The sequence below is a fragment of the Stomoxys calcitrans genome, chromosome 4 (genome assembly GCF_963082655.1).
Source record: "Stomoxys calcitrans chromosome 4, idStoCalc2.1, whole genome shotgun sequence".
NCBI classification, from domain to species: domain Eukaryota; kingdom Metazoa; phylum Arthropoda; class Insecta; order Diptera; family Muscidae; genus Stomoxys; species Stomoxys calcitrans.
Genome location: NC_081555.1, coordinates 3,267,931 through 3,292,327, shown reverse-complemented (window position 1 = coordinate 3,292,327; position 24,397 = coordinate 3,267,931). Strand labels below are relative to the sequence as shown.

General features: G+C 46.8%; 1 protein-coding gene and 1 long non-coding RNA gene across 6 annotated transcripts in view; one reads left to right on the top strand and one right to left on the bottom strand.

The window, feature by feature from the left end:
- The window catches only part of LOC106092674 (microtubule-associated protein futsch), a 379,860-nt gene that overhangs the window by 620 nt on the left and 354,843 nt on the right, over positions 1-24,397 (bottom strand). For all 5 annotated transcript variants that reach the window (XM_059366947.1, XM_059366946.1, XM_059366949.1 and 2 more), the window contains one exon: positions 36-24,386. In XM_059366947.1, coding sequence (XP_059222930.1) covers positions 36-24,386 — 24,351 coding nt within the window. The remainder of the gene's footprint in view (positions 1-35; positions 24,387-24,397) is intronic.
- Positions 1-24,397, top strand: part of LOC131996848 (uncharacterized) — a 334,069-nt gene that overhangs the window by 37,163 nt on the left and 272,509 nt on the right. The window lies entirely within an intron of this gene.

The following is a 24,397-nucleotide window of genomic DNA, read 5'->3' as shown; positions in this document are numbered from 1 at the left end:
TCACCTATACTTCCCATCCCTAGACGTCTACCTACCTAATTCTTTATCCTCCCAGGTTTGTTTTGCCTCCAACAGGGCGTCGTACACTTGCCGGCTGGGTTCAGTACCTGAGAAAACGTAGTAGCGCGCACGCACACGTTTGAAGAATTCCACATGGGAGTAGTAGGAGTTACCATTGTGTGGCACATATGTCAAATCGACGTAGACTGGTGAGGGCTTCTTCGCTTTGCTGGGCGATTCGGAGCGTTTACGCAAGTTCTTTTCATTGTTCAGTCGTGTCTTGGTGGCCATTAGCCTGCGCTCTTTTTTGGGTGTGGTTCGCACATCACTTCCCTCGGCAGCCATGGGGGCAGGTGAGGGCAGTCCCAAGGGTTTGCCCCATTCCTTAAGCTTATCATCTACCTTGGAGGATGTTGTCGCCGAAGTGGAACTGGACGAGGAAGTGGTGGTCTCTGTAGATGTCACCCTACTACTGATGCCATCGGCCGTAGTTGTTGTAACAGTCGTTGTTGTGGTCACTGTGGTTCGGGCACCATCAGCATCTCTGGACGATTCCACCGCGGTTGTTGTCGTAGATGTTCCGTCTGTGAATTTGGATTTTTGTACACTACTCAGAGGGAACTTGGGCTGCTCGGCGCTCGCCACTGTGTGTTCAACCTCCTCGGCCTTGGAGGGGGAATAGGAGTATTTCGCAGTAACTGAGGACATGACATCCGCTCCTCTCAGTTCGACATGCTCCTTGAGGGCCTGTTCGAAGCCCATTTCGGCTTCCTCGAGGAATTTAGCATCTCCCTGTCTGGTACTGTCCACCGAGCCGGATGATTGTGATATTGGCGATTCGGCAAAGTCTTGCATGCGTTGTGTTACACCCTGTATTGTGATTGGTTGTGTTGGTTTGGTATCGAATGAGTCTGGCAGTGCTCCGTAGAATGATGTGCTCATGGGATCCACTATCTTGTGGGCAAAGTGGGCGGAGGTAATTGATCTGGCGGCAGAGAGTTCTTCATATTGTGGTGGTATGTCATCTTGGCTCTCATCGATATCGAAATCGGAACGTTTGCTAATGCCCGAGCCAGATCGTTGCAGGTCATAGCTGGCCCCATGGCTGGAGGCTATGGATCGTGGCGAAGCTGGTACTTCATCGTCGCTCATGTCATCGCCACTTCCTGGCGTGGAGGAACGATACATGCTACGCAGCATGGCCACTTCTTTGGGCAGTATCACATCACTCTTGTCACTTTCGCTGGTAGTGCGAGTTGTGGTCACAGTGACTTTCTCTCCCTCGGGGTCTGTTGAGTCTGTGGTTGTGATTGTCTTTTCTTCGGTGACAATTTCCTTGCCATCAGCCGATATAACTTTGGTGACTGTCGTTATGGTAGTGGTGATGATTTTTTCTGTGCTTCCGCTGAGGGCAGCGGTCTTCTCAATGCCTCGAACTTCGTGTAAATCGGGCAAGGTTTCGAAGTCCTTGCGCAGTGCTGATGGGACTGACGTAGCTATGGCCATTGTGGCCGCTGCGGCAGCTGTTGCTGCTGATGTGGCAGTTATTGTGGCATCGATCTGTTCTCCACTGAAGTGTGTGGCCGATGACAACTCCTCTTTGGAAACTCTGGGGAAGGGGGAAGTTGGTTTTGGTGACGATTCAGGTGTTTCAGTCAGAGATTCTCTGCCCAATGGCGTTGGTATCGATTGGCTTTCTGATGTCAAAGCCCCGGGACTAGATCTACCACTGATATCTTTGGGCGAGAGAGGACCACTGTGCGTTGCTGTGGTCTCAGTCAATATAACCTTGCCGGCGCTGATAGCAGTTGTTGTTGTGGCCACATAGCCACCCACACTTGTGCTAGTCTTGACAATTCCCGGGCTCACGGGGGCCGTTGGAGGTGTCTTGCGATCTGATAACTCGCGATCGTAGGATGACTGAGTCAGTGTCATCGCTGCCTTTTGTGTGACAGTCTCTGATTTTTGTTGTGTGCTGGACGCAGTCTGCACGGATTTCTTTTCCACTGAACTTGTTGTTGTTGTTTTGGTAGAGGACAAGGTCTTTTCGACAACCTCCTCCTCCTCCTCCTCCACTACTTTGTCGGTGGTTACCTGTTCTGATGGCTTGTAAATGCTTGTAGTCATTATATTTGCAAAAGATTTGGAACGACTTTCCTTGACCTGTGCCCTTTCATCATCGTCCTCGGACTCGTCTTCCACATCGCTGTGGGTTTGACGACCCTCGCTGGTTTGACTAAGAGCAGATTCTCGACGAGTTTCCAATGTGCCGGCTACCGCCTTGCTAGTCTTGCTATGCGCGGCGTCAAAGGTGCTCATGATTTCTTTGGTGGAGACAATCTTCTCTGTAGCCAGGAACTCTTGGACAGTTTGTTTGAGGTTTTCCTTTACTGAACTCTCGGCGGTAGCTGAGGTGCTGTCAGTCTTCTGTTTGGTGTGTGTTGATGTCTGAATTTCGCTGACCATGGATTCAGAAGAGCATTCTTCAGAATAGGCCTGAGAGTCTTCGGCATGTGAAGAAGATTCAGTTTTCTCACTGAACTCTTTAATTTCAGCCGCTCCCTTGTCTATAGCAAGGCTCAATTGAGAACCAACCTCAACCTTGACACTCTTCAGTGATTCACTTAGAGATTCAGTAGAAGCAGCAGCAGCAATTTCACTTTCGATTAGGCGGGAAGTTTCGGTAACGATTTTCTTTGTTGCAGTAGAGCTGGAGGTTGATGATACCTGTTGGCTTGCTTGTTTCTCGCTTGTCGAAGAGGTAATGGTGGTCACTGTAGTAGTTGTAGCGGAAGAACTCTTCTCAGAGCCTTCTTTAGCTGCTTCGGTTTTAGAGACACTTTGGCTAGTTATCTTGGTTTCTGTGGTAGTTGCAGATGTCGCTGCAGGTTTATCATCGGAACTGACCACGGAGCTGGCAACAGAAGTTGGGCGTGAGGCTTGTTCAGCCTTTTCACCAGATGCTTTGCTTTCGGCTGCGGAGACCACAGATTCTTTTCTAGAAAGCGCCTCGGAGACCTGAGTTGTTGATGACGCGGATTCCTTTCGGGACAATGTGTCAATAGGCTCGTCTTCCTTGGCACTGGTATGGCTGCTAACAGATACTGGCCTCGAGACCTCTTTACTATCCAAACTGTCTCCAGTTTTGCTTTCGACTTGTACTACAACCGATTCTGAATGAGAAGTTAATTTCTGGTCAACTGAAGACATAAGCGAGTCGGTTCTTGAAACCACTTGTGTTGTTGTGATAACAGCCTCTTTGCGAGACACTGTTTCGGCAACTTCATCCTTGGCACTTGTGTGACTGGCCACTGAAACTGATCGTGAAACGTCTTTGTCGGCTTGTGACAGAACTGATGCTGGTCTTGAGGTCTTCTTATCATCGGTTGTGGAAACCACAGACTCTTTTCTTGAAGTGGATTCCGTAACATCTGTTGTAGACATCATGGATGCTTTACGTGAAGCTAAATCAGCACTTTCATCCTTGGCGCTAACATGGCTGGCCACCGATGCAGGTCTGGAGGCTTGCTCAGACTTTTCGCCGGGTTTGCTTTCGGCTTGTGAAACAACAGACTCTGGTCTGGATGCAAGTTTCTCGTCGGTTTTTGAAATAACGGACTCTTTCCTAGATACTGCGTCGGCAGTTTCATCCTTGGCGCTAACATGGCTGGCCACCGATACAGGTCTGGAGGTTTGCTCAGACTCATCGCCGAGCTTGCTTTCGGCTTGTGAAATGACAGACCCTGGTCTGGATTCAAGTTTCACGCCGGTTGTTGAAACAACGGACTCTTTCCTAGATACTGCGTCAGCAGCTTCATCCTTAGCGCTTACGTGGCTGGCCACTGAGGCTGGTCGCGATGTTTCTTTGTCACTTGTTTTGCTCTCGACTTGTGACACAACAGACTCAGCTCTCGAGGACACTTTATCATCGACAGAGGATATGACAGTTTGCTCTTCAACCGTTGTAATTGATTCAATGTGGGTTACTGTGCAAACGCCTTCTTCCTTGGCACTTGTGTGGCTGGCCGCTGATATTGGTCGTGAGGCTTGTTCAGAGGCTGGGCGAGATTCAGGTTTTTCGGAGGTGGTGGAAATCACTGACTCTTTGCGGGAGGATGAGTCGACAACTTCTTCTTTACCGCTAATGTGGCTGGCCGCGGAGATTGGTCGCGAAGCTTGTTCAGATTTGTCATCAGCAGCAGCTTCATCCTTGGTGCTTATATGACTGGCCGCAGATATAGGACGGGAAGCATCTTTGGATGATGAAGCAGAAGGTGTGTCTTCTGCTTTGTGGCTTGAAGTTGAAACCACTGAGTCCTTTCGGGATTCTTGAATGGCAGTTTCGCTCTTTGTGCTGCTGTGACTAGCAACATAAGTAGGACGTGAGAGTTCCTTTGCCTTTTCATCGGCACTTGTGTGGCTGGCAGCAGATATGGGTCGGGACACATCCTCCTTGGCATCCTTGGCTTCAGCGGTTGTGGACTTTTCGCTGGCAACAGAAATCATTGATTCTTTGCGTGATGAAGCCTTTTCAATTTCTGCATCCTTCGAAGCTGAGCTGATATGGCTGGCAACAGATGGCGAACGAGATGCTTTCTTTTCATCTGATTTGCTTTCGGCTGCCTCATCTTTGGTGCTAAGTTGACTGGCAACAGACGAGGGGCGTGAAGCCTCTTTACCGTCTGGAATTGGTGATTTATCGTCCGGTTTGCTCTCAGCAGTTGATGATGCGGACTCTGGTCTGGATTTATCATGCGTTGTCTCAGTTTCGCTGACCGTTTTGACTTCTGTGCTTTTCTCAATTGACAATGCAGTTGTTTCCAAGTGCGAAATAGTTTCTTTCTTGATTTCAGTTTCCATCTCAGTATCCTTGGAGCTGACATGGCTGGCAACCGAGGTTGGTCGTGATGTTTCCTTGTCATCGGGTTTGTCTCCAGCTTCGGAAGCTGGCCGGGATGACTCCTTGTCGTCCTCCTTTTTAATTTCTGCTGACGATAGGGCCGATGCACGACCAGAAGTGATTTCCTTATCTTCAATTGAAGGTGATTTTGCTGCTTTATCAGCCTGTATAGTGGACACCAAAGAATCCTTTCTAGATTCTGACTTATCTGCTTCGTAATCCTTGGAACTAACATGGCTGGCCACTGAAGCAGCCCTGGAGATTTCCTTTTCCTCCGTTGTGGGCGATTTATCATCTTTTGCACTGGAGAGCACAGATTCTCGGCGAGAGCTTTCTTCCTTTTCTTCGGGAGTGGGTGACTTTGTAGTAGTGGTTGTAGTAGTTGAGGTTATCGTCGTCGAGAAAGCGGCATCTTGTTGTGACTCAACTGTTTTCTCAGTGGTGGATATGATCGATTGCTGTGTAATTTCCGTTGTCTTTGTTTCCTTTTCTTCTGCGGTAGATATCAGAGACTCCTTTCGGCTCTCAATTGTTTCTTTCTCGTCTTGAGTGCTGGCTTGTGAGACGGGCCGCGATGCAAGTTTGTCTTTGGTTTCGTCTGCAGTGGAAAGGACAGATTCACGACGAGATTCGACTTTTCCTTCACTTGTTGAGATGATCGATTCCTTTTGGCTTTCGAGTTTCTCTACCTCATCCTTGATGCTAACTTGACTGGTTTGGGAGACCGGACGTGACGCATCTTTTTCTTCTGGAGTAGGCGATTTGTCATCCTTTTTGGTTTCGCCGGCAGTGGAGAGGACTGACTCACGTCGTGACTCGGCCTTGTCCTCGGCTGTGGAAATTACGGACTCTTTACGGCTTTCGAGTTTCTCTACCTCATCCTTGGTGCTAATTTGGCTGACTTGCGAAACGGGACGCGATTCATCCTTTTCTTCTGAAGTAGGCGATTTTTCATCCATTTTGATTTCGCCGGCAGTGGAAAGAACAGATTCCCTTCGTGATTTAGAAGTTTCTACCTTTTGGCTTTCTTCTTTCTCAGCTTCACTCTTAGTGCTTATTTGGCTAGTTTGCGAGACAGGCCGTGAGGCCTCCTTTTCTCCTGGAGTTGGCGACTTGGCATCCTTACTGCTTTCGGCAGTGGAAAGAACGGATTCTCGTCTTGATTCAACCTTCTCCTCGGCTGTGGAAATTACGGATTCCTTTCTGCTTTCCAGTTTTTCCACGTCATCCTTGGTACTAACATGGCTGGCTTGAGATGTGGGACGAGATGCTTCTTTAGCTTCTGGAGTAGGGAAGCTATCGTCTTTTTTGCTCTCGGCTGTGGAAAGGACAGATTCTCGACGAGTTTCCACCTTGTCGTCGGTTGTTGAGACAACCGATTCCTTGCGGCTGTCAATAGCCTCACTCTTTGTGCTCACTTGGCTGGCTTGGGAGACGGGACGCGAGGCGTCTTTTCCTTCTGGTGTGGGTGACTTGTCATCCTTCTTGCTTTCAGCCGTGGAAAGAACAGATTCTCGACGTGATTCAAGCTTGTCATCTTTGGTTGAGACTATCGACTCTTTTCGGCTTTCAGCCTTATCCACCTCATCTTTGACACTCACATGACTGGCCTGAGAAGTAGGACGTGAAATGTCTTTGTCTTTTGGGGATAACTGGCTTGCAGCTGAATCTGGCCGATCTTTGTCCTCGAATGGGCTTGAGGGGAAGTCTGCTTTGTCATCGAAGGTATCTTCGTCTCTTGTCAAATCTTTTTCGCTATAAGCACTAACGGCTGATTCGCGTCTCCACTCTAATTCCACGCTAGAAGCTGATTCTTTGCGTCTACTGCTGTCACGCTTGTCCCTTAGTTGAGCCTTTTCCGATTCTTCGATTTTGTCCTTCTCCTCTATGGATGCGGGACCTGATGATTTGAGGTCAGGCGATGACTTCTCCGATTCTACTTCAGTTTTTGGTACCTTGTTCAGAATGGGTTTCTCTTTGTCCTTGGGAGAAGTTTTTTCTGCTGGGACTTCCGCAATCGATGATGGAGTGAATTGAATGGAGCCCTTTGGGCAAATTTCGGTTTCTTCTCCGCCGTCTTCACTGCTGGCAGTGACCAACATTCGCTGCACGGTTGGTCCTTCGGTTTCTTCAACAGTTTTGAGTTTCTCCTCGAGTTGCTTCTCATCGAAATCGGGTATGATTTCTGTGATATCCTTCTCCGATTTGAGGACTTTGGCAACGTCTGCAACAATCTTAAAGACCTCTTCCTCGCGGGGCGATACAGGTCTGGGTACAATGCCATCCACCAAGTTTGTGGGAAGTTCTGAGGGAGGACTTGTGCGATGCTCTTCCTCCTCCTCCTTGATGTCATGCAGCACGGGTTCGTCTTTGTCAATTACAGTTATTTTCAGTTCGGGAGAGTCCATTGTGGTTATATGAGTTTCTCTCAGTTCGGTGGTAAATCCTAAGGTTTCTGCAGTTGTTGTGGAAACTTCTTGCGCTAAAGATTTCACAGTGGTTTTCGTAACTTCTTCTACGACTTCTTTTTGTTTTACCACAGTTCCAATGAGTTCTTCTTTGGTCTTCTTAACATCTTCGATCACTGTATCTTTGGCAGCATCAATATCATCAATGATTTCGGACGACTTTTGAACCACCTCTTCTGCTTTGCTGACAATAGTCTCCTTGACATCCTTGACAATTTCCTCTGTGGTGTGTTTGAGATCGGTAACTTCTTCGTGAACTGTTTCTGTGAGAGTAGAAGTGACGGCTGTTTTTATTTCTTCTACCTGAGACTTGGCTTCAGTGACCTTTTCCGCAAGGGTCTTTGAGACTTGTTTGGTCACTTCTTCTGTCTGTTCTTTGGTAGTTTCAACTGTTGATGTTACTTCCTGTGCCACTGACTCGAGACTTGTTTTTGCGGCCTCTGTAACGGTCTTTACTTGCTCTTGGACAGCTTCTTTGACTTCAACCATTTCAGATTTGAGGTCAGCAACTGTTTCCTCAACTTTAGTGGAAGCTGACTTGACTGGTGCTTCAGTTTCAGTTACTTTCTGGCTGGCTTGTTCTTTAATGGTGGACAGGGTATCCTTGACCTGTTCTGTTTTCGATGTAACCGATGATTTAACGTCCTCCACCGTTTGTTCTGTCGTCCGTTTCAGATCGGTAACCTTGTCTTCCACAGTTTTGCTTATTGTATCAGCGGTAGTGCCAATCGAATCCACCACCTGGGTCTTAACCTCAGAAACCGTTTCGCTAACACTCTGCTTGGAGGCCGTGATGACTTCTTCAACTTCAGACGATACTTCTTTCATTGTCGTCTCCACACTAGTTTTAGTTTCCGATACTTGTTTTTCCATTTGGTCGGCCACAGATTTGGCTGCAACTTTGGTTTCCTCGACTGTTTCACTGACGATATGCGATGCGGACTCCTTAAGCTCCTCTAGTTTGGATGATATTTCAGTAATCGACTTTGTGTGTTCCTTGATATCCTCAGTCAATGAAGTCTCCACTGTGCTGGCATCTACTGCCTCGGTGATGGTCGTAGTTGTGTCCTCTACCACCGTTTTGGCCTCTTTGGCGAGAGCCTCAATAGTTTCATCGGTTGTTTTTACTACATCCTTAGCAATTTGCTCGACCACTTCAGTCTCTTTGGTGAACATATCCTTAACAAAGCCAGTTATGGTGCCAAATAGGCCCTTTGGAGATGAGGGTTTGGAGGTCTTTTCTTTGGCTACAGGTTCTTCGGGTTCATCAACCGGGGTGGATACCGTATCTGCTACACTAAATTGAGTCTCAGGTTCCGATGCCTTGCTGGCCTGTAAATCTTCCTTGGGGAAATCGCCTTCAGCTACATCGACTGGGCTGGATGAAGTGGGCAATTGTCCTTCCTTAGCTGCCTTTTGAAGGTCCAAGGAGATTTCCTCTTTCTTAATTACTTCTTCCAAGTCTTTTGGTGCTTCATCTACAGGTGAGGATAGTGTTTCAACGTGGGCTGGTGAAACCTTTCCAGAAGCTACACTTTCAGCAACAGAAGCTGCACGTGAAGGTTCCTTTGATGGTGACTGCTCTTGTATGTCTTCAATAATCTCAGCGGCCTTGTCCACTGGTGTGGAAACAGTTTCTGAAATAGCGAATTGGGGTTCTCCCTTGGAGTCACCGCTTGCCTCCTTAACTTCCTTGGGGAAATCACCTTCAGCCACATCCACTGGGCTGGAAGTGGTTGGCAAATCACCAACCTTAACGGTAGGTTGAAGGTCTAGTGCGAATTCGTCCTTCTTAGTTTTAAGCTCGTCCATATCTTTGGCAGCTTCATCTATGGGAGTGGAAATTGTTTCTACGTGAGCAGGAGAAACAGCGTATGGTGATGGTGCTTTGGATGTTTCCAGAACAATTGAGGCGGGTCTAGAAGGATCTTTAGATCCTTCGACAGATGTCTTATCTTTTTCACTATGAGCTGCGGAGGGTTTACGGGAAGCCACAGGTGATTTTTCATCTTTTTCACTGACGGCGGTCGACGCTGGCTGCGATGGTTCCTTAGACGCTGGCATTGATTTAGCATCCTTTAGACTTTCAGCGATGGATGGTTTTCTTGACACCATAGGCGACTTACCGTCTCCTTTCTCTTCGGCAGATTTTTTATCTTTCTCTGATTCGGTTACGGAAGGTTTTCGAGACACAACTGGTGATTTGTCATCCTTTTCGCTGACAGCTGTTGATACCGGCAGTGATGGTTCCTTAGATGTTTCTGCCGATTTTGTATCTTTTGCACTCTCTACTATTGAGGGTTTTCTGGATGAGATTAGTGACTTTTCATCTTCTTTTTCTTCGGCAACAGATGCTGGTCGAGAAGCTTCCTTGGATGCTTCGGCTGATTTTGTATCCTTCTCACTTTCGGCTACGGAGGGTTTTCGAGATGCTACAGGCGATCTGTCTTCTTTCTCGCTCGCAGCGGTTGAAGCTGCGTGTGATCCTGGTTTCGCATCCTTTAAACTCTCGGCTACTGATGCTTTTCTCGAAACCGTAGGAGACTTTTTGTCTTCTTTTTCTTCAATAACAGATGTTGGTCGGGATGGTTCCTTGGAGGCTTCGGCGGATTTTTCATCCTTTTCACTCTCAACTACGGAAGGTTCACGGGAAGGAACTGTAGATTTATCATCTTTCTCGCTAGCAGCTGTTGAAGTTGGGGGCGATGGTTCTTTAGATGTTTCATTTGATTTCATATCCTTTAAGTTGTCGGCCACCGACGATTTTCTTGAGACCACAGGGGACTTGTCATCCGTTTGCTCTTCGGCAACAGATGTTGGTCGCGTGAGTTCCTTGGATTCTTCGGCAGACTTCTTTTCTATTTCACTTTCTGCAACAGAAGGCTTTCGAGAAGCAACTGGCGATTTATGATCCTTTTCGCTGGCAACCGATGTCTTTCTTGAAGCTGCAGGTGTTTTCTCATCCTCTTTCTCTTCGTCAACAGAGGTTGGGCGGGAAGACTCTTTGAATTCTTCGACAGATTTCTTATCCTTCTCACTTTCTGTCACAAAAGGTTTGCGAGAGGCAATTGGTGATTTGTCATCCTTTTCGCTGACAACCCTTGAAGCTGGTTGTGATGGTTCCTTGGATGCCTCAGTTGATTTGACTTCCTTAATGCTTTCTGCTACCGAAGGTTTTCTTGATACAACGGGCGACTTGTCATCCTCTTGTTCTTCAGCAACAGAGGTTGGCCTGGAAGGCTCCTCGGATTCTTTCTCAAATGCCCTATCTTTTTCACTTTCAGCTACTGAAGGTTTGCGAGAAGCGATTGGTGATTTATCATCCTTTTCGCTTACAGTTTTTGAAGCTGGTTGTGATGGTTCCTTGGATGCCTCAGTTGATTTGACATCCTTAATGCTTTCTGCTTCCGAAGATTTTCTTGATACAAAAGGCGACTTGTCATCCTCTTTTTCTTCTGCAACTGAGGTTGGACGAGAAGTCTCTTTGGATTCTTCTGCAGATTTCTTATCTTTCTCACTTTCTGCCACAGAAGGTTTGCGAGAGGCAATTGGTGATTTTTCATCCTTTTCGCTAACAGCTTTTGAAGGTGGTTGTGATTGTTCCTTGGATGCCTCAGCTGATTTGACATCCTTAATGCTTTCTGCTACGGAAGGCTTTCTTGATACAACAGGCGACTTGTCATCTTTTTCTTCAGCAACTGAGGTTGGACGAGAAGGCTCTTTGGATTCTTCTGCAGATTTCTTATCCTTCTCACTTTCTGCCACAGAAGGTTTGCGAGAGGCAGTTGGTGATTTATCATCCTTTTCGCTAACAGCTTTTGAAGCTGGTTGTGATGGCTCCTTGGATGCCTCAGCTGATTTGACATCCTTAATGCTTTCTGCTACTGAAGGTTTTCTTGATATAACAGGCGACTTGTCATCCTCTTTTTCTTCAGCAACTGAGGTAGGACGAGAAGGCTCTTTGGAATCTTCTGCAGATTTCTTATCCATCTCACTTTCTGCCACAGAGGGTTTGCGAGAAGCAATTGGTGATTTGTCATCCTTTTCGCTAACAGCTTTTGAAGCTGGCTGTGATGGCTCCTTGGATGCCTCAGTTGATTTGAAGCCTTTGATGCTTTCAGCCACCGAAGGTTTTCTTGATACAACAGGCGATTTATCATCCTCTTGCTCTTCGGTAACAGAGGTTGGTCGGGAAGGCTCTTTGGATTCTTCTGCAGATTTCTTATCCTTCTCACTTTCTGCCACGGAAGGTTTTCGGGAGGCAATTGGTGATTTATCATCTTTTTCGCTAACGGCTTTTGAAGCTGGCTGTGATGGTTCCTTGGATGCGTCAGTAGATTTGACATCCTTCATGCTTTCTGCTACCGAAGGTTTTCTTGATACAACAGGCGACTTGTCATCCTCTTTTTCTTCGGCAACTGAGGTTGGACGAGAAGGCTCTTTGGATTCTTCGGCAGATTTCCTATCCTTCTCACTTTCTGCCACAGAAGGTTTGCGAGAGGCAATTGGTGATTTATCATCCTTTTCGCTAACAGTTTTTGAAGCTGGTTGTGATGGTTCCTTGGATGCCTCAGTTGATTTGACATCCTTAATGCTTTCTGCTACCGAAGGTTTTCTTGATACAACAGGCGACTTGTCATCCTCTTGCCCTTCGGCAACAGAGGTTGGTCGGGAAGGGTCTTTCGACTCTTCTGCATATTTCTTATCCTTCTCACTTTCTGCCACGGAAGGTTTTCGGGAGGCAATCGGTGATTTATCATCCTTTTCGCTAACAGTTTTTGAAGTTGGTTGTGATGGCTCCTTGGATGCCTCAGTTGATTTGATATCCTTATTGCTTTCTGCTACCGAAGGTTTTCTTGATACAATAGGTGACTTGTCATCCTCTTGTTCTTCGGCAACGGAGGTTGGTCGGGAAGGCTCTTTGGACTCTTCTGCAGATTTCTTATCCTTCTCACTTTCTGCCACGGAAGGTTTTCGGGAGGCAATTGGTGATTTATCATCTTTTTCGCTAACAGCTCTTGAAGCTGGCTGTGATGGTTCCTTGGATGCCTCAGTTGATTTGACATCCTTAATGCTTTCTGCTACTGAAGGTTTTCTTGATACAACGGGCGACTTGTCATCCTCTTTTTCTTCAGCAACTGAGGTTGGACGAGAAGTCTCGTTGGATTCTTCCGCAGATTTCTTATCCTTCTCACTTTCTGCCACAGAAGGTTTGCGTGAGGCAATTGGTGATTTTTCATCCTTTTCGCTAACAGCTTTTGAAGGTGGTTGTGATTGTTCCTTGGATGCCTCAGTTGATTTGACATCCTTAATGCTTTCTGCAATCGAAGGTTTTCTTGATACAAAAGGCGACTTATCATCATCTTTTTCTTCAGCAACTGAGGTTGGACGAGAAGGCTCTTTGGATTCTTCTGCAGATTTCTTATCCTTCTCACTTTCTGCCACAGAAGGTTTTCGGGAGGCAATTGGTGATTTATCATCTTTTTCGCTAACAGCTCTTGAAGCTGGCTGTGATGGTTCCTTGGATGCGTCAGTTGATTTGACATCCTTAATGCTTTCTGCTACTGAAGGTTTTCTTGATACAATAGGTGACTTGTCATCCTTTTGTTCTTCGGCAACGGAGGTTGGTCGGGAAGGCTCTTTGGACTCTTCTGCAGATTTCTTATCCTTCTCACTTTCTGCCACGGAAGGTTTTCGGGAGGCAGTTGGTGATTTATCATCCTTTTCGCTTACAGTTTTTGAAGCTGGTTGTGATGGCTCCTTGGATGCCTCAGTTGATTTGACGTCCTTAATGCTTTCAGCTACCGATGGTTTTCTTGATACAACAGGCGACTTGTCATCCTCTTGCTCTTCGGCAACAGAGGTTGGCTGGGAAGGCTCTTTGGACTCTTCTGCAGACATCTTATCCTTCTCACTTTCAGCTATAGAAGGTTTGCGAGAGGTGATAGGTGATTTATCATCCTTTTCGCTAACGGCTTTTGAAGCTGGTTGAGATGGTTCCTTGGATGCGTCAGTTAATTTGACATCCTTAATGCTTTCTGCTACCGAAGGTTTTCTTGATACAACAGGCGACTTGTCATCCTCTTTTTCTTCGGCAACAGAGGTTGGCCGAGAAGGCTCTTTGGATTCTTCTGCAGATTTCTTATCCTTCTCACTTTCTGCTACTGAAGGTTTGCGGGAGGCAATTGGTGATTTATCATCCTTTTCGCTAACAGCTCTTGAAGCTGGCTGTGATGGTTCCTTGTATGACTCAGTTGATTTGACATCCTTAATGCTTTCAGCCACTGATGCTTTTCTTGAAGCAAGGGATTTCGCATCCTCTTGTTCTTCAACAACAGAGGTTGGTCGGGAAGACTCCTTGGTTTCTTCATCATCTTTGCCATCCTTCTCACTTTCAGCAACTGAAGGTTTGCGAGACACAATTGGTGATTTTTCATCCTTTTCGCTGACAGCACTGGAAGCTGGCTGCGATGGTTCTTTAGATGTTTGAGCGGCTTTAGCTTCTTGAATGCTTTCAGCTGCCGAGGGTTTTCTTGATGCAATTGGTGACTTTTCTTCTTGTTTCTCATCAACTGCCGAGGTGGGGCGGGAAGGTTCCTTTGATTCTTCGGCAGATTTTTTTTCCTTTTCACTTTCAGCTATTGAAGGTTTGCGAGAGGTGATTGGCGATTTCTCATCCTTCTCACTAACAGCTGTGGAAGTAGTCTGTGATGGTTCCTTTGGTGCATCTGCTGGTTTGGCATCCTTTATACTCTCAGCCACGGATGTTTTCCTTGAGATAAGTGGAGACTTTTCGTCTACTTCTACACTTTCGGCAACAGATGTTGGGCGTGATGGTTCCTTTGACTCATCGGCCGATTTCTTGTCTTTTTCACTTTCTGCAACTGATTCCTTTCGTGAGGGAACATCTCTTTCGCTTATTGCAACAGACGCTGCCAATGATGGTACTTGCAAGTTTTCATCTTCTTTACTCTCATCGACCGATATTGGTCGTGAGGTTTCTTTAGCATCTGCGAAAGAAGATTTTCTGGACAGAACGGGAGACTTGTCATCTTTTTCACTGGTTGCCTTGGATGCAACGGGAGATGTAATGTCTTTTGCGCTTTCTGCTGAAACTTTTCTCGAATATGATGGTGATTTATCTTCCTTATCTTCAGCTGCTGAAACTGGTCGTGAAAGTTCTTTTGATTCCGCGACTGATGATTTTCTTGACATAACTGGAGATTTTTCCTCTTTTTCTGCCTCGGAAGGTTTTATTGATTTCAGGTCTTTTATGCTCTCAGCTACTGACACCTTTCGCGATGGGACAGGTGACTTGTCATCTTTTTCCTCGGTCCGTTCATCCTCCTTACTTTCTGCTGCTGATCTAGGCCTCGAAGGTTCTTTAGATTCTGTGTCTTTTTCGCTTTCAGCCACTGAAACTTTGCTTGAAGCAATGGAAGATTTTTCATCTTTTTCGCTAACAGTGGTTGAAACTGGCCGGGAGGGTTCTCCAGATGCTTCAGTTGATTTCACATCCTTAAGACTTTCAGCTACTGAGGCCTTTCTTGAAGCAGTGGGTGACTTACGGTCGTCTTCTTCTTTTGTCTCCGCTACGGAAGTAGGTCGGGACGCTTCCTTAGATTCGTCCGCAGACTTCTTATCTTTCTCTGATTCAGCAACTGATGGTTTTCGGGAAGCAATTGGTGACCTTTCATCCTTGACGCTAACAGCTGACGATGGTGGTTGCGATGGTTCCTTCGATTTATCGTCTTTTAGGCTTTCAGCTATTGAAGCTTTTCTTGAAGGAACTGATGATTTTTCTTCTTCTTCCTTGTTTTCAGCAACCGATGTCGGTCGAGAAACCTCCTTGGGTTCTTCAGCAAGTTTCTTATCCTTTTCATTTTCAGCTACCGAAGGTTTACGGGAAGCTATTGGCGACTTTTCATCCTTCTCACTAACAGCTGACGATGGTGGTTGCGATGGTTCCTTTGATTTATCGTCTTTAAGGCTTTCATCTATTGAAGCTTTTCTTGAAGGAACTGATGATTGTTCTTCTTCTTCCTTGTCTTCAGCAACCGATGTCGGTCGAGAAACCTCCTTGGGTTCTTCAGCAAGTTTCTTATCCTTTTCACTTTCAGCTACCGAAGGTTTACGGGAAGCTATTGGCGACTTTTCATCCTTCTCACTAACAGCTGACGATGGTGGTTGCGATGGTTCCTTTGATTTATCGTCTTTAAGGCTTTCAGCTATTGAAGCTTTTCTTGAAGGAACTGATGATTGTTCTTCTTCTTCCTTGTCTTCAGCAACCGATGTCGGTCGAGAAGGCTCCTTGGGCTCTTCAGCAAGTTTCTTATCCTTTTCACTTTCCGCTACCGAAGGTTTACGGGAAGCCATTGACGACTTTTCATCCTTCTCACTAACAGCTGCGGACGTTGCTTGTGATGGTTCCTTTGAGGCATCGATTGATTTGCCATCCTTTAAACTTTCTGCCCCAGACGCTTTTCTTGATGCAAGAGGTGATTCTTCGACAACAGATGTTGGTCTAGAAGGTTCCATCGATTCTTCCACAGATTTCTTATCTTTGTCTGATTCGGCTACTGAAGGTTTTCGGGAAGCAACTGGTGACTTATCATCCTTTTCGCTAGTAGCTGTTGATGCTGGCAGTGATGGTTCTTTCGCATCTTTTACGCTTTCTACTACTGAAGGTTTCCTGGATGAAATTGGTGATTTTTCGTCTTCCTTTTCCTCAGTAACAGAAGTTGGTCGAGAAGCTTCCTTGGATGCTTCGGCTGAGAGCTTATCCTTTTCGCTGTCGCCTACGGAAGGTTTTCGGGAAGCAACTGGTGATTTGTCATCTTTCTCACTGGCTGCTGTTGAAGTTGGTCGCGATGCCTCGGTTAATTTCAAATCTTTCAAACTTTCGACTACCGATGATTTCCTTGAAGCTGTAGGGGACTTCTCATCTTCCTTTTCGTCGACAACAGATGTTGGTCGGGAAGGTTCCTTGGATTCTTCAACAGATTTCTTGTCCTTCTCACTTTCGGCAACGGAAGGTTTTCTAGAAGCAGCTGGTGTTTTGTCATCCTTCTCACTGGGCACTACTGAAGGTGGCAGCGATGGTTCCTTAGATGCCTCGGTTGATTTGGCATCCTTCAAGCTTTCGGCCACCGACGATTTTCTTGAGGCTACAGACGATTTCTCATCCTTTTGCTCTTCGGCAAAAGAGGTTGGCCGAGATGGCTCTTTGGATTCTTCGTCAGATTTCTTATCCTTCTCACTTTCCGCAACAGAAGGCTTTCGTGAAGCAATGGATGATTTATCATCCTTCTCGCTAGCGGCGACTGAAGCTGGTTGTGATGGTTCCTTGGATGCATCAATTGATTTGAAATCTTTTGGACTTTCAGCTACCGATGTTTTTCTTGAAGCCTCCGCTGACTTTTCATGCTCTTGCTCTTCAGCAACAGAGGTCGGCCGGGAAGGTTCTTTGGATTCGACTTCAACTGTCCTATCCTTCTCACTTTCCGCAACAGAAGACTTTCGTGAAGAAATGGGTGATTTATCATCCTTCTCACTAGCGGCGACTGAAGCTGATTGTGATGGTTCCTTGGATGCATCAGTTGATTTGACACCTTTTGGACTTTCAGCTACCGAAGTTTTTCTTGAAGCAACCGGCGACTTTTCATCTTCCTTTTCTTCAACAACAGAGGTTGGTCGGGAAGGTTCCTTTGATTCCTCGACGGTTTTCTTGTCTTCACTCTCAGCTACCGAAGGTTTTCGTGAGGCGATAGGTGATTTTTCATCCTTCTCACTTACGGCTGTTGACGCTGGTTGAGATGGTTCCTTGGATACTTCCGCTGATTTAACATCCTTAATGCTTTCAGCCACCGATGCCTTCCTTGAAGCAATTGGGGATTTCTCGGTCTCCTTTTCTTCTGCAGCAGACGTTGGTCGCGAAGGTTCTTTGGATGCTTCGGCAGTTGTTTCTGCTACCGAAGATTTGCGCGATGCAATTGGTGATTTTTCATCCTTTTCGCTCTCAGCAGTTGTAACTGCCTGCTCTTTAGATTCCTCGGTTAATTTGGCAGCTGCCACGCTTTCGGCTAGCGATGCTTTTCTGGATATCACCGGTGACTTCTCGTCTTCTTTCTCTTCAGCGACTGAAGTTGGTCTTGAAGGTTCTCTTGATTCTTCGGCAGATTTGTTATCCTTCTCACTTTCTGCTACTGAAGGCTTACGGGAAGTTATTGATGATTTGTCTTCCTTTTCGCTAACAGCCACGGAAGCTGGTTCCTTAGATGTTTCTGCTAATTTGATAGCTTTAATATCTTCAACGACTGAAGCTTTTCTCGATGAAATTGGTGACTTCTCTTCGTCTTCTTTCTCCTCTGCGACGGAGGTGGGTCGCGAAGGTTCCTTGGACACTTCGCCCGATTTCTTTTCCTTTTCGCTTTCGGCTACCGATGGTTTACGGGAAGCGATCGGAGATTTATCATCTTTTTCACTAACTGCTTTCGAAGCTGGATGCGATGATTCCGTTGATTTCACATCCTTTAGACTTTCAGCCACCGAAGTTTTTCTTGAAGCAACCGGCGACTTTTCATCTTCCTTTTCTTCGACAACAGAGGTGGGTCGAGAAGGTTCCTTCGATTCTTCGGCGGACTTCTTCTCTACACTCTCAGCTACGGAAGGTTTTCGGGAAGGAATTGGCGACTTTTCGTCCTTTTCGCTGGCAGCTACCGACACAGGCTGTGATGGCTCCTTCGAAGCTGCAGTTGGTTTGACATCCTTGACGCTTTCAGCTATAGATGACTTTCTGGAAGAAGTTGGCGACTTGTGGTCTTCTTTATCAGCTACGGAAGGTTTTCGGGAAGCGATTGGAGATTTTTCATCTCTCTCACTTACAGCGGCTGATGTTGGCTGTGATGGTTCCTTGGATGCTTCAGCTGGCTTAACTCCCTTCAGGCTTTCAGCCACCGATGGCTTTCTGGAGAATGCTGGTGATTTTCCCTCTTCCTCTTTTTCTTCAGCAACAGATGTTGGCCGTGAAGGTTCTTTTGATTCTTCAGCAGATTTCTTATCCTTTTCGCTCTCAGCTATCGATGTCTTTCTTGATGGAACAGGAGATTTTTCGTCTTTTTCGCTGATTGCTGCAGATGGTACTTTGGACTCTTCAGGGGATTTCGCATCTTTGGCACTTTCAACTACAGAAGGTTTTCTGGATGACATTGGCGACTTTTCATCTTCTGCAACAGAAGTAGGCCGAGAGGGCTCTTTGGATTCTGGTACAGATTCCTTGTCCTTTTCGCTTGCATCTACCGAACTCTTTCTTGAGGCAATTGGCGATTTGTCATCCTTTTCGCTAATTGTAGTGGAAACTGCCTGTGATGGTGCCTTAGATGCATCCTTTGTGCTTTCGGCCAATGATTCTTTCCTCGAAGGAATGGGTGACTTCTCCAGTTCTGTTTTTTCGGCCACAGATGGTGCTCGTGAGGGTTCTTTAGACTCAGCGGCAGATGGAAGTGGTGATTTTTCGCCTTTGACACTTTCTGCCACCGAGGCCTTTCTTGAGATGTCTTCCTTGTCATCAATAGCCGAACCAGGACGTGAAGTTTCCTTGGATGGTGCGACTGATAGTTTGTCCATGTCACTTTCAGCTACAGAAGTTTTTCGGGAGGATACCGGTGATTTTGCATCCTTTTCACTTGGGGTTGCAGATGCTGGTTTTGATGGTTGTGGAGATTTTGAGTCTTTGGTGCTTTCAGCTATTGAAGTTTTTCTGGATGCAATTGGGGACTTGTCTTCAACCACAGATGTTGGCCTTGAGGGTTCCTTGGATGCTTCTTCCTCACTTTCAGTCACAGATGTTTTCCTTGACAGAGTGGGTGACTTCTCATCCTTTTGACTGACGGCAGCCGTTGCTGGTTGTGAGGTTTCCTTGGATGACTTTGCACTCTCGGCTATTGAGGGTTTGCGTGAAGTGCTTGATGAGTCTTCTTCTTTATCTCCGGTAACTAAAGATTCTTTTGCTTCTTCTTCTTCTTCACCTTCAACTACTGACACCTTTTGCGAAACCTCTAGAGTCTTTTCCACTGTTGCACTTACGACCTCTGAAACCTTGCGAGAGACCTCCATAGACACATCTTGTACTTTTGTCTCCGTTATGGTCTCAACTACGGAAGTTTTTCTTGAAGACAATGGTGATTTTTCGTCTTCTTTGCTCTCGGCTGCCGAGGCTTTTCTGGAAGCAGCGGGAGTTTTTTCATCTTTTTCACTAACTGCAGCTGACGCGGCCTCTGATGTCTCTGCGAACTTTTCATCTTTGACACTTTCGATAGCAGATGGTTTTCTGGAAGAAATGGTAGACTTAGCCTCTTCTTTGTCTTCGGCAACGGAAGTGGGTCGAGAGGGTTCCTTGGAAGTATCCGCAGATTTTTTGTCTTTTTCGCTATCGGTGACTGATGGCTTTCTTGAAACAATGGGAGATTTGTCATCTTTTTCGCTGGCCGCTGTCGATGTGGCTAGTGTAGGTTCTGGAGATTTCGAATCCTTAGCGCTTTCCACCACGGAAGCCTTCCTAGATATCACTGGTGATTTTTCTGCAACTGAGGCTTCTTTCTCGCTAGCAATTGAAGTCTTTCTTGAAGCAATTGGAGACTTTTCATCCTTCATGCTCTCGGCAACAGATGTGGGCCGAGAAGGTTCTTTCGATTCTTCTGGAGTCTTCTTGTCCTTTTCACTTTCAGCAACAGAAGTCTTTCGCGAGACCACTGGGGATTTATCGTCTTTTTCGCTGACAGCAGTTGATGCCGTTGCCGAAGCCTTCCTTGAAAGTACTGTAGATTTTTCATCTTCTCCACTTTCGGCAGCAGATGTTGGGCGAGAAGGTTCTTTGGATGCCTTTTTGTCCTTATCGCTTTCGGCAACCGAAGTTTTTCTTGAAACGGTTGGAGATTTATCGTCTTTTTCACTCGCTGCGGCTGATGATTTTCTTGAAGCGACTGGAGATCGTTCATCCGCTTTGCTTTCAGCAGCAGATGCTGGTCTAGAATGTTCTTTGGATTCCGCCACTGATGATTTTCTTGAGACAATTGGCGACTTGTCATCCTTTTCACTTGCAGCGGCTGATGGTTGCTTCGATGCATCCGCAGATTTTTTATCGTGCATGCTTTCAGCGACTGAGGTCTTTCTAGAATCAATTGGCGAAGTTTCATCTTCCTTGCGTTCTGTGGGTGATGGGACCTTTGCTATTTCCTCAGTGGGAGATTTGGGCTTTTTAGCCCTTTCTGTTTCAGCTACTGAAGCCTTTCTTGAGATAACAGTTAGATCTGCTTTCTCGCTTTCGACTACGGAGCCCTTTCGGGATGATTTTTCGATTTTGTCACTTTCTGTTACGGATGCAGGCCTAGAGGCTTTGTCCACTTCGGTTACAGACTCACGCCGGGAATGTTCTTTAGACTCAAGGGGTGACTTTCCAGCACTTATCGAGGCTGGTCTGGATGGTTCTGAAGTTTCTTTATCGGCTTCGGATGCTCGCCTCGATGTGGCTTTCGATTCGGTTAGGGATTCCCGTCGAGATGTTTCTTTTGAAACTTCCTTGGAGACTTCAGCTGATGCTTTAGCGGAAACATCCTTTGAATCGGAAATCTCCTTCTTGTCTTCGGCAGCAGGTTTGCCGCTCGCCTCCAAGGACTTTTGGACTTCGACCTCAATGGCTTCCTCGATTGTGGGGGGGCTTTCGACAGAGACTGTGTCCTCATGCTTCTCAGATGTGGTTGGTTTAGATGTGGGCATTTGGGCCGGAATTTCATCCTCGGAGGTGATTTCGCTGACTTCTTTCTCCTCGGGTGATCCGAGGTATTTTTTAATTTCCTTAGTTTCGGTTACTTTTGTAGCAGAGATGACTTCCTTGACTTCTTGCGTTGATACTTCCACTGCTATTTTAGCAGATGTATGAAGTTTGGCCTCCTTTTCCTTTGGTTCTTTTTCATCCGAGGGAAGCTTTTGTTTGGGTTCTTCATCCAGTGGGATGGCTGTGACAGTCTCTTGTGCTTCTTCCTCGTCTTCTTTTGCAACCTTTTCTTCCTTTTCCTCGTCTTCGTGCTCGGTCTCTTTTTCTTCCTCCTCCTTTTCCTCTTTGGCTAGCTCTTCTTTGTGCGAGATGGATTTGCCAGACTCTTGGGCATCCTTCTCGTAGACACCCATGTCGGCTTCCTCGTGCATGGGCAAATCGGCAACTTCGTCTGGAGTTTTAACTACATCGCGCATTTGTTGGGAATCGTAAGCCATCTTAATAGGCAGAATGCGCTCTGCCGTTCCAATGCCAGCAACTATTCTGTCGGTATACTTTTGGGCCAGCACCTCTTTTGGTTCGGCACTGGTTTCTGAGGGGGGTATAATGGAGGTTATGGCACTCACAGAAGCAACCACGGCTTCAACTTCTTTGGTTTCCTCTTTTACATACTTCTCTTCGATAACAAGGTCTTCCTTGATCTCATCCAAGGGAATGCGCTCATCCTCGGGAAGTGTGGGGGCTGTCGTTGCTCCTGACTCAATTGTGGCTGAGAATTTCTCTTCGGGAAGACTCTCCTGTAGGTTGGCTGGTATGATTTCAACGGGCATGCCTACCAGATCATCTTTAGTATCTGAAGTTTTCTTGGCACTGCTTATCCTCTCGTCGGGTGTAACAGACGAAAGATCTTCCTCGGTCTTGGCCAGATGTTCGTCGGTTTTTGAGGAAACAATGTCCTTGGCTGTTGTTATGATGTCTTGAACCTCAGCCTTGAGTTCGGTTTCCAGAGGTGAGGCAAGTTTTACCCTTGCGGGTTCTGGGGCTTCCTCTTCCTCCTTTTCTTCTTCATCTTGCTCCTCTTCTGCTTCTTCTGCATCTTGCGGAGCTTCCTCGACCTCGGGAGTCTCGGATGGGGCTGTTGGCTCTGTTTCGAGCTTGGCCTTGCGTTCTTCTGCCTCCACCTTGGCAATGGCAGCCTCAATCTCTTCTTCAGCACTCTTCTTGCGTTTCTTTTCCGACTCTTGAGAGTCACGTTGATGCTTCTGTATTTCCTCTTCCTTTGTGACGCTGCTTTCCTCTTGTTCCACTATGGAGTCCTCGGTGATTTCCTCCTTTTCGATAATCAAATACTCGTCCTCTTCGTCAGCCTCGGTTGTACTGTCTTGCTTGGTGACCTCTCGAATCTCAGCCTTAATTTGATGGTGACGCTTCATTTCATCGCGCGAGAATACTGCTTCGATTTCCCGCACCACCTCTTGTTCCTCCTTGAGATCGTCCAGTTCACGTTGTTTTTCGGCATCTAGTTCTTGAGAGGCGGTTAATTCCTGTAACTTTTTGGCAGCAGCTGCTTCATCGGCGGAGGGAGTAGATACCAGACTGGAATCGGTGGTACCCCCTTTGTCAAGACGGGTCTTTTTTAAATCGGCAGCTTTAGGCTTAATTGCCTTGACGGGACTACCTGGAGCACGCTTGGAAGGCGAAGCTCCTCGTGGTCTTCTGGAAATGGGCTTACGGGTTTCAGCCGTCTTGGTTTCTCTCTTTTCAGTAGTCGTTGTAGTGGTGCGAGAAATCTCTCTTCGAGAGGTAGTTGTGGTTGAAGTCTGTCGTATGGACTGTTGCTTGGATTCGAAAACTTTGCGATTGTTGGCTTCCTTGGCACTCTTGGCAGGAGTACTGCTGGGGCTGGCCTTGGCTGGACGACTGCCGACTTTGGCTTTAACTGGAGGCTTGGCAGTCTCCTGCTTGCGTGGTGTGGCTGTAGGGGAACTCTTCTTCTCATCCTTCTTGACTACCTTGCGTTCCATGGACTTTGGTGGCCGGGTATCTATGCGGGAACGTACCAAAGGCTTAACTTCAGCCCTGGGCTTTTCGGCCTTAGCCTTTGCTGGCTTGGCGGGTTTAATGGGTTCTGCTGCCGTTTCAATAATGTCTTTGGCTGGAGGAGGAGCTTGTGGCTGCGGCTTGACAATGACAACTTCAACCTTCTTTTCAGTGCTCTCCTTATTGTCCACTTCCACCTCCTCGGCCTGATCAACTTGGTCGCCATCCTTGCTGGCAGTTTCCACTGATGGCTCAGGCAGCGCCTCGTCTCCGGTTTCGATTGCCTGTTCATCGGTCTCAACTGAATCTTCCTTCTTCTTGAATGCGGCAATCTTTTCCTCCTCCTGGTAGATCTTCTCGATCTTTTCCTCCTCGGCGACAACCGAGGTGACAGATTCCTTCATTTTGTTGTCCTGTTGCTGAATGGCCAGAGCAGCCGCAGCAGGAGGCACAAATCTGCTGGGCTTCGAGGGTATGGGACCAGAGGGTTCAATGGCCGATTTGAGGGTCTTACGAGTGGTAACGACCGTTTGTATGGCAGGTGCAATCGATTTGGCAGTGCAAGTTGAGTGTTTCATAAATTCCAAATGCTTTATTTTCTCCAAGCCCTCCTGTATCTTAAAGTCGGGTGTACTGCCAGGGAAGAGAATACGGGTAATTGTGTCTTCGGGGTTGGCCGGCTGCCACACAAGCAGGGCGCAAATAGACACCAAGTTCTGCAGGGGGAAGTTAAACTCCCTGGACTCGCGCGAAGCAAAGAGCCGTTGATCGCCCGAGTTCCATTTCTGTAGGAATTCCTTGACCTCCCTGGAGTCACGGGAAGGGCTAATCACATACATGTCCAGTGTGCCATGGCCGACTTTGTGGTAGAGATTAATGGGCTCGGGTGCACGATAGCAGGTTTGGGGTTTTAAATCTAACGACTTTAAGTCACTGACTAGATTGTGGCCTCTCTCAAAGAGATCTATCAATAATGGATTGCGATCCTTATCACCATCGGGGCTGGGTAAACCGCCCTTGCGATCGGGTATATTACAAAAGAAATGTCCGATTTGAGGATAAACGGGGGCCTCGCGCTTGCGTTCCACCACCGAGCTCAACCCCTGAATATTGCTATTGTTGAGGCGGGTCATCAGTACTGCATCCAAGCGATCCAGGTGGCGGACAAAATCCCAAAAGCAAGCCTTGCGATTAAAACCGCCATCAACTGTGCAGTGA